This window comes from Mandrillus leucophaeus, unplaced genomic scaffold (genome assembly GCF_000951045.1).
Source record: "Mandrillus leucophaeus isolate KB7577 unplaced genomic scaffold, Mleu.le_1.0 Scaffold361, whole genome shotgun sequence".
NCBI classification, from domain to species: domain Eukaryota; kingdom Metazoa; phylum Chordata; class Mammalia; order Primates; family Cercopithecidae; genus Mandrillus; species Mandrillus leucophaeus.
Window position 1 is genome coordinate 2,387,411 of NW_012103821.1, and position 15,985 is coordinate 2,403,395.

At 37.4% G+C, this 15,985-nt stretch overlaps 1 protein-coding gene across 1 annotated transcript; it reads left to right on the plus strand.

The window, feature by feature from the left end:
* The first annotated feature begins 11,212 nt into the window (after nt 1–11,212).
* On the plus strand, nt 11,213–14,347 carry FABP9 (fatty acid binding protein 9, testis). The gene is made up of 4 exons (XM_011989769.1): nt 11,213–11,285; nt 13,397–13,569; nt 14,040–14,141; nt 14,297–14,347. The coding sequence occupies exons 1-4, from the start codon at nt 11,213–11,215 to the stop codon at nt 14,345–14,347; spliced, it is 399 nt and encodes a 132-aa protein (XP_011845159.1).
* The last annotated feature ends 1,638 nt before the right edge of the window (nt 14,348–15,985 follow it).

Below are 15,985 nucleotides of genomic sequence, written 5' to 3' on the forward strand. Positions count from 1 at the left end.
ACATTCTATTAATACAGTGAAGGACCAAAAAACACAGTCATTTCAATTGATGCAGAAAAAGCATTTCACAAAATTCAACACCCTTTTATGATTTAAAAAAAAAATTCTCAAAAAACTAAGAATGAAAGGAAACTACTTCAACATAATAAAGGCCAATTATGACAAGCCCATAGCAAACATCATACATAATGGTGAAATACCTGAAGGCTTTTTCTTTCAGATCAGGATCAAGGCAAGCCTGCCAGCTTTCACCACTTCTGTTCAGCATAGTACTGGAAGTCTTAGTTAGAGCAATTAGTCAAGAAAAATAAATACAGGTGATCCAAGCTGGAAAGAAAGAAGTAAAATTGTCTCTGCATATGATCTGATCTTATGTGTAAAAACCCTAAAGATTCTACACAAAATACTATTAGAAAGAATAGCAAAGTTTCAGGTATAAAATTAACATAAAAATCAGTTATAATCCTATACACTAACAATAAGCAACATAAAGGAAATTATGAAAAGAATTTCATTTACAATATCATCAAAAATAATAAAATATTTGGGAATTATTCAATGTGACGAAAAACTTGTACAATGAAAACTGCAAAATTTTGCTGAAATAAATTAGGACATAAATAAATGGAAAGACATCCCATGATTATGAATTGGAAGACTCAATACTGGTAAGATGTTAATACTACCCAAAACAATCTACAGATTTAATGTAATCCTTTTCAAAATTTCAATGACATTTTTCACAGAAATAGAAAAATCTATACTAAAATTCATAAAATTTCAAAGGACCCCAAATGGCCAAAATGATCTTGAAAAAGAACGTGTTTGGAGGTATCAAACTCTCTGCTGTCAAAACTTATTTCAAAGCTTTAATAATCAAAACAGTGTGGTCTTGGCAGAAAGGTAGACACAAAGACTATCTTGGTCCATTTAGGCTATAATAAATCAACACAAACTGGGTAGCTACACATAATAGAAATTTATTTACCACAGTTCTTGAAGCTGGGAAGTCTAAGATTAAAGTGTTAATCAATGTCTGGGAAGCGTCCACTTACTGCCTTCTCATTGTGTCTTCACCTGGTGGAAGTGATAAGCTACTTCTCTGGGGTTTCCTTTATAAGGGCTTGAATCTCAATCAAGAGGGTTTCACTCTCGTGATATAATCAACTCCAAAAGGCTTTTCCTCCTAATACCATCACCTTGGAGGTTAAGATTTCAACATATGAATTTTGGGGGCACACAAGCATTTAGACCATAGTAAAGAAGAAAACATAGAGCAAAATATTCATGCCATTGGATTTGGCAGTGATTTCCTGAATATGACACAAAAGGGACAGGCAACAAAAGAAAAAATAGTCAAGCTGTACTTTATGAAAGTTAAACATTTTGTACATCAAAAGACACTATCAACAGTGTGGAAAGGTAACCCATCTGTAGACCTGGAGAAAATATTTGTGAATCATATCTCTGAGAAGGGATTAATACCCAGAATAGCGAGGCACACTGGCTCATGCCTATAATCTCAGTTACTCACTTAGAGGGGGCAGTGAGCTATAATTCCACCACTGCATTCCAGTCTGGGCGACAGAGTGAGATCTCATCACTAAGGAAAAAAAAAAAAAGAACACCTAGAGAACCTGTAAAACTCAACAAGAAGAAACAAACAATCTGATTTACAAAATGGGCCAAGAACTTGAATAGACATTTCTCCAACGAAGATATATGAGGTAGGGTGTGGTGGCTCATACCTATAATCCCAGCACTTTGGGAGGCTGAAGAGGGCAGATCCTTTGAGGTAATGAGTTTGAGACCAGCCTGGCCAACATAGTGAAACCCCATCTCTACAAAAAATACAAAAAAATTAGCTGGGCATGGTGGTGCATGCCTGTAGTTCCAGCTGCTCAGGAGGCTGAGGCATGAGAATCATTTGAGCCTGGGAGGCTGAGGTTACAGTGAGCTGAGGTCATGCCACTGTACTCCAGCCTGAGTGACAGAGAGAGATTCTGTCTCAAAAAAAAAAAAGAAGAAGAAGAAGAAGATATATAAATGTCCAATAAGCACATGAAAAGACGCTCAACATCCCAGTGACTATATGAATAAAATGATATATATATATATAAAAATTTATTTTTATCCATGGTTCTTGGCTCAGGACTCCCATAGCCTTGTTATTTCATAAGTAGCTAAGTATTCAGCCTTCTGTCTTTGATCCCCGAAGCAGCTTCAGAAAAGTGTCAGAGCAATAAATGTGAAGGACAGACTTTTGTTATAATACTGGCCTCAGAAAACAGAATCTCTGTCTCTCCCTCTGACCTTCTCCTGCCCGCCTTTCATCTGCTTCTTTTGTGACAGGCTAGGTCTCACTAATGGGAGCCTCCGTTACAACTGTCCCAGCACTGACTGAGTAACAAGGTTAAACATTAAAAGATGACTGAGCCAGTGCCCTTATACAAAGGCTGGAGTGCAACAACGAGCCCACCAAGAAGTTTTGCCTAGTCTTTTCCTGCGCCTTGAAGCATGACAAGATAACGAAGGAATTATTAATAGGACTCTTTTAGGATTTAATAAGTTTCAATGGGGGTCTGAAGAAACTCCCCAGGCCTCCACAAACAAGTTTATTGGTGTCTAAAGGAACTCCCCAAACCTTTATGATTTAGCAGGAGACAAGATAAAGGTAATCACCCCAGCACCTAGACCCATTTAGATTAAGTAAACTTACTGAAGCTCCAGAAGAAGGTCTTCAGGACTCAGACCTTAGCTACAGATTAAAAGAAGTTGATCACTTATGTCTTTAGATGAATGCACACTTACACATAGACATATAGCTCAGAAGGTATAGAAGCTCTGGAAAGCTTTGTAATTTGGAGTTGGTCTGGTGATAATTTCCAGGCCTTCTCCCTGTAACCAGTTACAGAAATAAAAACTTTCTTCCTCCCCACTTCTGCATCTTGTTATTGGGCCATAAGAAACGGCAGCTCAACCTTCAGTTTGGTCCAGGAACATTTTTTTCTCCCCAAGGCAGGTCATAAAAGCTAAAAATATACTCTCCTCTTACCCTACCACTCTGTGTTGGAGCTGGCCATGAAAAAATGCTCTGACTTACCTTGTCTGATTGTAGGTCATCATAATAAAAGATCTCACAACAAAGATAATCTCTGGACCGCTTGGCTTCACAGGTGAATTTTACCACACATTTAAAGAGCTACACCAATCCTTCTCATATTTTTCCAAAATGTTGGAGAGAAGGAAACCCTTTTTAATTCATTCTACTAGGCCAATATTATCCTGATAGTAAGGCCAGGCAGAGACACTACGAGAAAGGGGTCCTGCTCCACACCCTGGAGGAAGGAAATCTGCACAGGGAAACCAAGAAGAACTAAACAGGTAGGCCTTACTGGGTTTCCTCACTCAGTCTTTTGTATTATAATTATACTTTTTTGGTCCAATTACATTGCTACATTGTTGTCTATGTTTCAATCATGACTACCCAATGACATCTCCATAAAGTCTGAAGAGATGGGTTACAGAGGGCTTCCAGTAGCTGAACACAGGAGGTTTCTGGAGGGTGGAGTAGCTGGGGAGGCTTCATGCTCCTGACCCCATACCTCACCCTATGCATCTCTTCATCTGTATCCTTTGTAATATCCTTTAAAATAAACCAGTAAACATAGTGTTTCCTTGAATTCTGTGAGCTGCTCTGGTAAATTAATCAAACCCCAGGAGGCGGTCATGGAAACCCCAACCTGAAGCTCATTGGTCAGAAGTTCCAGCGGCCTGGACTTGCTACTGGTGTCTGAGGTTGGGGGCGGTCTTGTGGGATTGATCTTACCTCCAGGGAGATTGTGTCAGAATTGAATTGAATTAGAGGACACTCAGCTAGTGTCTGCTGTAGAACCTATTACTAGCTTATTGGTGGGGAGAAATCCCTACATATTTGGTCACAGAAGTTTTCAATGTTGATTGTTGTAGTATAAGAGCAGAGGAAAAATAGTTTGTGTTTTTTCCACTCAAAATCACTAATTATTAGGGAAATGCAAATCAAAACCACAATGAGATACCTTCTCACACCTGTCAGAATAACTACTATTACTAAAAATTGGAAAATAACAAGGGTTAGCAACGATGGAGAGAAATTGGAACCCTTGTATGCTGTTGGTAGAAATGTAAAATGGTACAGCCACTGTAAAACACAGTATGGCAGTTCCTCAAAAATTGAAAAATAGAATTACCGTGTGATCCAGCAATTCTACGTCTGCATGTATACCCCCCAAACTGAAAGCAGGGTCTTAAAGAGATGTTTGTACACCCGTGTTTACAGCAGGTTATTTGCAATAGTTAAAACATGGAAGCAACTCAAGTATCCGTGGACAGATGTATAGAAAGCAAAATCTAGTATATAGACACAATGAATTATCACTCAGTTTTAAAAAGAAGGAAATTCTGACATATGCTACAACACAGATGAACCTTGAGGACATGATGGTAAGTAAAATAAGCCAGTGATGAAAGGGCAAATACTGTATTTTTTCGCTTACAAGAGGTACTTAGAGTAGTCAAAATCACAGATAGAAAGTATTAATAGAACCATGGTTTCCAGGGTCTGTGGGAAAAGGGGAATAGAAAGTTAACTATTTAACAGGCATAGAGTTTCAGTTTTGCGAGATGAAAAGAGTTCTGGAGATGGTTGGTGGTGATGGTTGCACAACAATGTGAATGTACTTAACACCACTGAGATGCATGCTTAAAATGGTTAAGATAGTACATATTTTGTGTATTTTACCACAATAACTCTCACACCAAAAAAAGGTGATAATATAACCAAAGGAGAAGGGAGAATTAAAAAAAGAGTTGAAGATGTACAAGTGGATGTCCCGGGCCCTTAAACCCAAATGTAAATGTATCATGAGCACTTCCTTCCACCCTCTCCCTTAAACTTGCTCCTCACCCTCTTTTCCACATCTCAGCAATGTCAGAATGTTCCATCTTATTTTTCATTTCAAAAATCTGAAAATCATTCTTGAATAATCCTCTTTCCTCACTCCATAACATTTATTTTATCTTTTAAAATATTGATTATATTAACTTCAAACTTATTTACTATGTTTGCTTTTCTTCTTCCCACCGCCAATATTACCGTAATTTTTTCTTTAATTACTTCAGAGTTCTCTCTTTAGGTCTCTATCACCTCCGGTCTTTCCAAGCCCTGTAGATGTTATGAATGATTAAATAACAGAAATCTGACTGGGACACTCACTGATTAAAACCTTTTAGTGACTCTCATTGTAGGCAGAAAAGGTCCAATCCCGTTAGCATGGCATGTGGAAACTGTCTTATGCTTGCCTTTCCTTATCTAACTCTCCAGTTTTATCAAGTCTCTGTTCTCTTCACATTTCTTCCTTCCATCATACCAATTTGCATCTTCTTTTTGCCTCGAGGTTTCTGTTTGTTTTGTACTTTACATTCTGCTTCTTCCTGGGCAGAATTCATTTTTTCCCACTCCCTTCTTCTCGAGCCTTCCTCATCCCTAATGGTGCCTCTGTGCTAATCCTTTACAAAGTCCGTTTATGTAGGTATATTTGTGAATTTAGTTATTTTTGAAAATGGAGTCTTCGAGTCTAATTATTATTTTTCAATTGGTGTGGAATCATAGAGTAAGAAGATCCAGTTCAATATAAATTTGATAGATAAGTCAAATTCACGTTCCTATATTTTCACCATAAAACTAAGTCCATAGATACATCCAAGAAAGATCTTCAAGTAACAGCTCCCCAATTTATCCCATTTATCTTGCTTGGGATCTCTGTGAAGCTCATATAATTTTCCACTTTTTGACATTGTTTCTATCAATACATATGTAGAGACATAGAGGACACTGTACTCTGAAAGGAAGAGAGGCAGGATTAAGTGGGTATCTCTCCAAAACACAGTGTGGTCGTAGAGTCCATCTATATTTTGAGGCAGATATGAATAATCTAAAAAACCAGCCACTTCCTCTTTAGAAACACAGGATCAAGTTAAGTAATGAGCTGGCTATCCCCTCTTCCCTAATTCCCACTGTAGCCATCATAGGGCTACAATTTCTGATTTAGAAATACTCCTTTCAAAGTCTGAAGCATTACTGACCTCAGTTTTCATGTGAAAATTACTTGTCAGCTTTCAGCAGATGACCCAACCTCTTGCTTAGAACAGTGAATTTTTTCCCAGTGTCTCCAGTACTAAAAGACGAGGAACGACTAAAGATCTGTTCCTGATTAAAGGAGACTAAAGAGAAAAGAGACATGATGGCTGAAAGCAATGCATGATCATGGATAGGATTCTGGGTCAGAAAGGCTGGGTTTTTTCCCCCCTTTTTTTCAGTAGGAAAGGAAAAACTGCCAGGACAATTGGTAAGGTTTGAGTGGGGTCTGTGCGTTAGATAGCAGTATTGTCATCAGTGTTGATTTCCTGATTTTGATGGGCAATTTAGGAGAGATCCTTGTTTGGAAAGGAGTGGGGTAACATTTCTCAACTTATTCTCAATGACTGAGCAACAAACAGCTTGCTTCTTATGAAGAGAGAGAGGAAGGGAGAAAGAGAGAGAGGTGGGGACAAAAGTGTCAGAATGTTGACAATTGTGGAATCTGAGCAAACAGTATATATGGGAGTTTTCTGTGTTGTTCGGGAAGTGTTTTTGTAATTGTTTCAAAATTAAAAGGTAACCAAAAAAAAACCAACAACAACAAAATAGAATAAAGTCTGGGGAAGTAGGTGGCATGAAACAAGAGAAAGTATCAATTGCCAAAAAATGAATTTGCCTAAAAATTCTTTACATGTTAATAAATATGATATGCATAACTCCTTAGAAAGAAATTGCTATTTTTTAGCAAAGACTTGGATCCAACCCAAATGCCCATCAATGATAGACTGGATAAAGAAAATGTGGCACATATACACCATGGAATACTATGCAGCCTTAAAAAAGAACGAGTTCATGCCCTTTGCAAGGACACGGATGAAACTGGAAGCCATCATTCTCAGCCAACACAGGAACAGAAAACCAAACACTGCATGTTCTCACTCGTAAGTGAGAGTTGAACAATGAGAACACATAGACACAGGGAGGGGAACATCACACACTGGGGCCTATCAGGGGGTGGGGGCCAAGGGGAGGGAGAGCATCAGGACAAATACCTAATGCACGCAGGGATTAAAACCTAGATGACAGGTTGATGGGTGCAGCAAACCACCATGGCACATGCATACATATGTAACAAACCTGCACTTTCTGCGCATGCATCCCAGAACTTAAAGTAAAAATAAAAATAAAAAAGAACAGTCCTACTACACGTGAATTTTCAAGGTGGTCAGCCGCCTCCACATGTTCTCAAATAGTGAGCACTTCACATAAATAACCTTCACCAAAAACAAAAGAAAGAAATTGCCATTTTTATATATATACTTATTAAGCAGTAAATAATAGATAAGAAATGGACTTATTTTGTAACTAGTAAAAATAAACTGGAAGTTGTCATATTAAAAAAAATTATTTGCTCAGAGTTAATTTGGTATGATTGTTTGAAGTAAAATTTTTGTTATAAGTGAAGTGATCCAGGAGTAAAAACAATGTAAAAATTATCTTGAAATCCCCATATATAAAAACTTATTGGAAAAAGTGATGTTTTAAAAAATATATCATTTATGTTAAGCAAATTGTCTCTTGAAATTATAACATCAGTTTCCCTAGTGTAGAAAATACTAGCAAATGGAGGACTGTTTCAATGGTAAATATCACATTCAGACTATTTATTAACCAAAGTTAATTTCAAAATACTTGTTTTCCTTATTGGATAATATAATATCATCTTAAAAAGAAAAATTTTAAATACTGAATTACTTTTCAGATTCCTAGATTAAATGTACACTTTGAAAAGTTATTATATTACTGCATCTATAAAAATTGAAATTCAATGATGAACACAGTAAGGAATGTGATACTTAGAGGTGTCACTGCATGTGGAAATAAAAATCTTAAGATGCTTTATCAAATCCAGCTAAAGTACTATCTGTGCAGCAATAAATTATCAGACATATTTCTGAATACTTGTGTAGCTTCCAGTATATGTTTAACTTTACCAGTATCCATCATCAGTGGCAACCGTAGCATCTCAAAATTAAAAATTATTAAAAACTACTTGATGTCTTAAAATGTCACAAGAAAGTCAGTATAGAAAATGAGATGTTGAAGGATCATAGAAAAATGACATATTGGAGAAATAAGTCTTGAAAGTGTCATAAAAACAAGACATGTAACTATTCTATAACAAATTACAGTATTCTAGTTCCTTTACTAGGATTAACATTAGAAACAATCTAATTTTAATTTTTTTTCTACTTGAGGAAATGGTGCTCACTTTTCTTTTTATGATCAAACCAAAGTGCCAAAGGCTAGCGGTGGTAGCAACAGAAATAGCAGAGAACTTTCTTAGTTGAGAAGGGAGACTTGTGCTATGTAACTGAGAAAGATGAAGAGAGTCTGAGCATCCCTCCACCATCTGATAATGACCAAAATAAAACGCCTGTCACAGGACCAGGTCAGGAGAGGATAATGTACTAAAACCCTGTCTTCAGTCACTGTTAGAGAGAGAAAGAACACTAATGAGAATTGCCAGTTAAAAAAATACTATTTATTTCTTTGGTCACTCATCCATAAAACATTTATTGAACACTTATGATATGCCAGATAGTGTCTTAAAGATACAGAAGTGAGTGGAAAATATTTTCTTTTTTTGATACACTCATAGAATAGCTCAGGAGACAGCTGGGAAATAGCAATTTGCCGTACTATGAAATAAGCTGTCTAATATACTTCTGTTAAACATTTATTTCTATCTTCACACCATGGGGATTATCTAGCTCTGAACCAGTCACTCAGAGAAAGAGATGTCTGAGTTGGTTTGGGAAGATGGGTATATGCTGTCATGAGGCCAGCTCTATGTGATTCATGCAACTGGTTGTTGTGAAGGTCCAGATTCACCATTTGGTGAAGCTATTTACAAAGGCATAGTAATTATGAAGACTTGTTCTGCAAGTAACAAGACTCAGAGACAAAATTCTTTATAAGAAAGGAATTTATTAACCAACATAATATGAATTTTTGAAATAAAGTGACCTTCGGTTCCTTCCACGTTTCTGCTGTGCTATCCTCAGTTCTGGCCCCATCTTTGAGGAGGATGCAGCAGTTGTAAATCTCACGTGCGATAGAAAAATGTGTAGAGGCAAAAGAGAGACTGTCTCTCCCTTTGGTTCTCTCCTGGGGTGGGGAATTTTACAGAAGCCAGAATTTTTATTTTATTTTATTTTATTTTATTTTAAGTTCTGGGATGCATGTGCAGAATGTACAGGTTTGTTATATAGGTAAATGTGTGCCATGGTGGTTTGCTGCACCTATCAACCCATCACCTAGGTATTAAGCCCCACATGCATTAGCTGTTTATCCTGATGCTCTCCCTTCCCCTGTAGCCCTGGCCCCAACAGGCTCCAGTGTGTATTGTTCTCCTTATGTCCATGTGTTCTCATTGTTCAGCTCCCGCTTATAAGTGAGAACATGAGGTGTTTGGTTTTCTCTTCCTGTGTTAATTTGCTGAGGATAATTGAAACCAGAAATCTGATGTTAGCTTTTGTCTCATGGGCCAACTGAGTTCTAAAATGGACTATGGGAATGTCATTCTATGACAGGAGAATCAAAACAACAAGGAAGGTTATGCTGATGGGAGACCTTTGCTACACGACCCAGCTGGCCAACAGGCATAGCAATGTATGCTTGCTATCTTTAAAGCAGAGAGTGAATACACATCTAGAACCAGTTAAGCAAATGTTTAACAACTTGCTCTATATTTGAACATCAGCTCTGACTGCACTTTCAACTGCTGAGGCACTTATTTTGAGCTTGGGTCTTAGTTTCCTGAAATTAACTCCAGGATTTTCACTTACCCGTTTTGCACTATAGCTAATTTAATAATTGTTTCGTCTATAAAGATATCACATTATATGTTTTCATCAAAAGTAATTCTTTATTCCACTTAAGTTATTGCTTTACAGTACCAAAATATCAACCTCTTGTTTATTTTGTTCACAAAGACATGGTTTGAATAAATATTTTCTGAACTAAATAAATAGTTCATACAAAGCAGGTAAAAATATAACTATTGTTCTTCTGCTCCCTGACACTAACTTTCCAACATCTTCTAAACTTAACTGAAGTTCAAAACTGTAATGTAAATCCACAGCTACTGAATCTAATCCTTCTTACTAAACTCAGTACCTGCAAAGTCCACTTCCATTATTGGAGTTACAGAAGATGGTTTCAGAAGTAATTGCACTGAGATTTAAATAATTTGTTGCCTTTGTCTTTCTTTTAGAATGCAAATTCCAAACATCTTTTTCTACATGAAACTTCCCAAAATTTTTTCTTATAATTTAAAATATTTTTTAATGTAGAGTTTACTTTGTAAGCCTGAAAGACAAATTTTCTAGGCATTAGCTCTGCTTCCCTTTTAGAGCTTAAATCACACACCATTATTCAATGATAATTGTCACCTTTCTTTCCTGTCCTCTATTACCTTTGATTAACAACAATGATAATATATTAATAATACCCTCCACTTCCCTCCAAGCAATTGTAGGTATTTCAATTACATTAACTAATATCAACCCATCAACCCTGTAAGGAAGGGAAGGGAAGATATTATTTTAATGAAGAGGATGTTTGAGCACTGTGACTTACCCCAACAAAAAACAGCTGAGGTGGATCAAGAAAGGATTTCTTGTCTTAGGTGGGAAAACATCTCAGCCAGGTGTTTATCAATTTGTTAGGATATCCCTTCAGGGTTGACTCAGCATTCATTGTTCAAAAAGTTGATGTCTACTGAAAATTGTCACCGTTCCACAAGTAATATTTATCAGGTGACTCAGGTGTAAATCTTTTTGCTAGAAGCTAAAATCATTGACCAGAATTTAATTTTACATGCTAATTTTCTGTCTCTTAATTTGGAGGTAAATAAAATGAGTCAAATGCTGGTACCTAGAATCTTTAGTCTTCTGCTATTGCCCATTGGCCATTTCAGAAGAGTCATGTGATGAAGATGCTCCTTAAACTAAGCTACTGGCAGCACCTTAATGCCTGTCTTTTTTTAGTTTTCAATTACGAGTGGCTCTTCTCAGCAAGTGTTCCATGATGGTCGAGCCCTTCTTGGGAACCTGGAAGCTGGTCTCCAGTGAAAACTTTGAGGATTACATGAAAGAACTGGGTGAGAAATACCATTACAAATTTGGAAATTGGCAAAGCATTTTGTAATGTGGTTGGGGTTGTACTTTACCATGAATTTTCCTACAATTATCTTTCTTATGTGATCCTAGGGTATATTCCTATAGACTAACATAATTTCTGCATCTACTTTTGCTTTTTTAAATTACTAGTAATAATTGTCTCTTTTTGGGAGACTAGGCCCACAGACACCTCTGTCCCGTCATAATCCATATATTTAAGCCCATTTATCCTTTTTGAAAATACTTCATCCTAACTTCTTGATAGAATTTCATTTTAGCTTGGTCATTTCATTTAATAACATTTTTCCCAGTTTCAAATTTATAGATAGTAATCACTACCTACAATTAAATCGCTCGATTAAATTTGTTTCAAGGTTTGCTTTAAGTTATAGCTTTAAAACAGCGGTATCAACAAACAAAATTTCTAGCTGGTTCTCATACATGTGAGAGATATTTTACAAACATGATTTTGAAGAATTACAAATCTGAAGAAACAGAACATTTTTGCTTATTGAATGTCTCACCCTGATATTCCTCAGAATTATAAACCCTACCTGTCCTTTAATCTCTAACTCAAGTCATATAGTTACACATTAATTATAATGACTTGGATGTATAATAACTAAACTGTTCTTTACTAATAGAAGAACAGCAATTATTTAATATTTTTCACATTTAATTAAGAGAAACTTCCCTTGCAATAGTAAACTGTATGCAAAGCCAAGGACTTTCTTATCTTTACTTTTTTTTAACTTACTTAAAACGCTCAATGGATGTTTACAATTATTAATTATGTTTACTTATTCTAGACAATGAAATAACAATCCCTTATCCCCATAGTAAGTCAATGTGCTTATAAATGTAATTTTGTTCCTCTGACGTAGTCAATATTAACTTTCTCAGAGGGTCATAAGAAACAAGTTTTTCTCTCTCTTCATAGTTTTATAGACTCACTTGTTTTGAATTAAAATTGGGGGGGTATATAAAAAACTTGCGCCTTATGGCCAGAATAGCACTTGCATTGACTGGGAGCTGGGCTTAGGCATAATACAAGCAGGAATAACAGCTGAGCAGTTTCTATATGCCAGTACCACGCTAAGCCCTTTCATTTAACCTTTCAAAACATCTGCTGACCGGGTACAGTGGTTCATGCCTATAATCCCAGCACTTTGGGAGGCCAAGGCAGGCGGATCACCTGAGGTCAGGAGTTCGAGATCAGCCTGGCCAACATGATGAAACCCCCTCTCTACTAAAACTACAAAAATTAGCTGGGCATGGTGGCATGTGCCTGTAATCCCAGCTACTCGGAGGGCTGAGGCTGGAGAATCGCTTGAACCTGGGAGGCAGAGGTTGCAGTGAGCCGAGATCATGCTGCTACACTCCAGCCTGGGCAACAGAGTGAGACTTTGTCTCAAAACAAAAAACAAACAAACAAACAAACAAAAAAACCCTGCAAGGTTAAGCATACAGTTATCCACACTTTACTATTGAGAAAACTGAAGGTTAGGAGAGGTAAATAATATGCCCAAGCTAGCAAGTGGCTAAGTTAGAACCTGGCTTTTAACCATCTCACTCTTCTTTGTGATGCAAATGTCTAATACTGCTTCTCTGCAGCGAGATGTGTCATATCAGTTCCTGAATCTAAATGTGAAATGCAGCTTGATATCAGGACAGAGAAGGAGTCAGCTCTTCTGCCCACCAACTGCAGGAGTCAAGTTTGACAATGGGAAATTCCCAACCAGAACAACAGGGCCAGGCTCCAAGTCAAACTCGTCCCGCACCCACACGGTTGTTGTAACACTCCACAAGGTGAAGTGCAAGCATTTGATCTCTTGAAAGGCACCACACAAATTTACATTGTAGAGGAAGTGTAATAGTCTCAGAGAGTGAATTTAGCTTTTCAAAATGTCACATATACACCTGATGACTGGGAGTATCTAGCTCAACCCAGCTATCACACAGAACATAAAATAAGTTACTGTACATTATCCAAAATTTCAAAATAGGTAAAGTAAGCATTCTTTGAAAATTGACTTCCAAAGTGATTGTTAACAATGTCTTCATAAGGTCCAAGGTTATCTCTGTCTTACAGGAGTGAATTTTGCAGCCCGGAGCATGGCAGGGTTAGTGAAGCCGACAGTAACTATTAGTGTTGATGGGAAAACGATGACCATAAGAACGGAAAGTTCTTTCCAGAACACTAAGATCTCCTTCAAGCTGGGGGAAGAATTTGACGAAACCACAGCAGACAACCGGAAAGTAAAGGTCAGAACTAATTCTTCCTGGTGTTCAACAATCAGGAAAAAGCTAGAAGGTGGTTAGGCATGGTTTACTCTGTAACTTGATTTATTACCAAGTCCATCTGGGCTTGTTCCGTTGATATTCTCACATCTCTAAAGTTAATCCTTTTGCTAATTATTTTGATGGTTAACAATAGGGTTAAAAAAATTCAAATTGTTTTTGCTTCATTTTTTCTTATCTCTTTGTCATTCTATGAAAGAGCACATAGAAAGAAACAAACACAAATAGCTAATGCATTGTTTGCCTAAGAACGAGCACTAATTGAATAATCTCTTGAGACTTCTTCTAGTTGGATAGTACTAAATCACGACAACCAAAGTGAGGATTTTAAGGAAAGAATTTCAGAATTGAAATTAAAAAGTAGATATCTGGTCTCACGTAGGTTAGAAGGTAGTGACTTGCTACTTCTAACTGATTTCTTTATGCATTTATAGAGCACCATAACATTAGAGAATGGCTCAATGATTCATGTCCAAAAATGGCTTGGCAAAGAGACAACAATCAAAAGAAAAATTGTGGATGAAAAAATGGTAGTGGTAAGTTTTCTTTAAATTGTTCTGATCTGATACATGCCTTTCAAGTTACGCAATTGTTTTTGCATCCTGAATTAAGGGTTTGGTCTGAGGAGAAAGGGGCAGGGCGAGTTTAGCCTGTTATCTACCAACTCTAATAGATTCCTCTTTGCTTTTAGGAATGTAAAATGAATAATATTGTCAGCACCAGAATCTACGAAAAGGTGTGAAGAAAGGTCCACAGCAATGGAAACTTGTTCACTGACAGGGAACTGGTACTTGAAGAAGATATGCCTCAGGGCTAGTGACTTTTTAAAAAATGTCTCAGTATAAATTTGCTCAATAAAAACATCAAATTAATCAGAGTTTTGAAGCTATTTGATAATGAGGATTAGGAACAGACCAATGAATTGATGAGGCAAGAAGCTACTTGCCTGTGGTGTGATTGTAACAGCACCAGAGTCCCCTCTGTCCTCTGCCCACCTGACTTCCACAGTCCTTGAGCTCTCACTGAAGGACCCACTCCATTTAGGTTAAGGCATTCTATCAAAGCCATGTGGAAATTCAGGTGACCTGCTAGGTAGCACAGATTCTAAAAACCAACATTGCTGACTTTTTATTTTTTCGGAAGTCTATCCCTCTTAAAGCAGATACATAGATTAAATGATGGTGATATAGACAGATAGATAACATTAAATAGAGACTGGGTGTCGTACACTACGGATAAGTTGCTATAAAAGAGCATTTAAAACAGTCATCTTGTTTCTCCATAAATCCATTTAAAATAATCAGGCTGGTGCATCTGTCACAACTGTTTACAACCTGGCCTTTGCAGAATGACATTTTATTACATGCCAGTCCCGAATTTCTAAATGCCTAGTAAGAATGTAATTGTTAGAGCTGCACAGAGTCCCTTAATAGTTTCACCAAAGGCTGTTGGTAGAAATTCATGTTCTCATGGCTTAGGGTAAAACAGCCTAATGGAGGTAAAATTAAAGGACAAAGCCTAAAATGCTGTGTGTACCTACGGCAGTGGAAAAAGAAGAAAGAAAGAGGGAGTATTTTATAAATAATCATTTTTTGCCTTAAATTTAAACATAGTATTTGGTCAAATGTAAGTCCTTAGAGTCATGCCTATTCACTAGAGTAGAATGACTATGTAATTTGTTATCCAAATTGGACGAGAAATTAAAATTGAAAAGGGGCACTATTAACAATTACACTTGGAGAGTAGGCACAACCTGGGGCTACTGGAGGCAAACTGGGGGTTACTGGCACCTTAGTAAGGGCGAAACTGAAGGGTAATGAACAAAAGGACTACAACGTGCGGTTGACACATGAACTGAATCCTTGGCCAAGGAAAGAAACTAGGGTTGTCACATTAAACCCTGAAGACCCCTGAGATTTCAACTGTGGCTGGAAGTGATGGGCTTGGTGCTGGCTATGCAGCTGCTGGATGTGGACAATGACAGTCATCCCAGCATGCCATGTCCTCCTCCTTCCTCATGATTTGAGTATGTACAAAATGTAAACATGCCTATGTTCCAGAAGTCAAGATGGTGTTCAGCCCCTGAAGTGATGTCTTGCACAAAGGGGAACATGAACCAATTCCTCCTTAATCAGCCTCTGCAAGGGAGCTGGAAATGACAGCTGCTTTAGTGACGTCTCAGAGCAGGGTCAGAGAGTTTTCCACAACTGTTAGGAAGAAGAAATTATGCTAAAAAGCACTAAGCACTTACTCACTTAAATCTTTGACTTCACACAGGCACGATTAAGAAAATAATAATGCTGGCCGGGCGCGGTGGCTCAAGCCTGTAATCCCAGCACTTTGGGAGGCCGAGACGGGTGGATCACGAGGTCAGGAGATC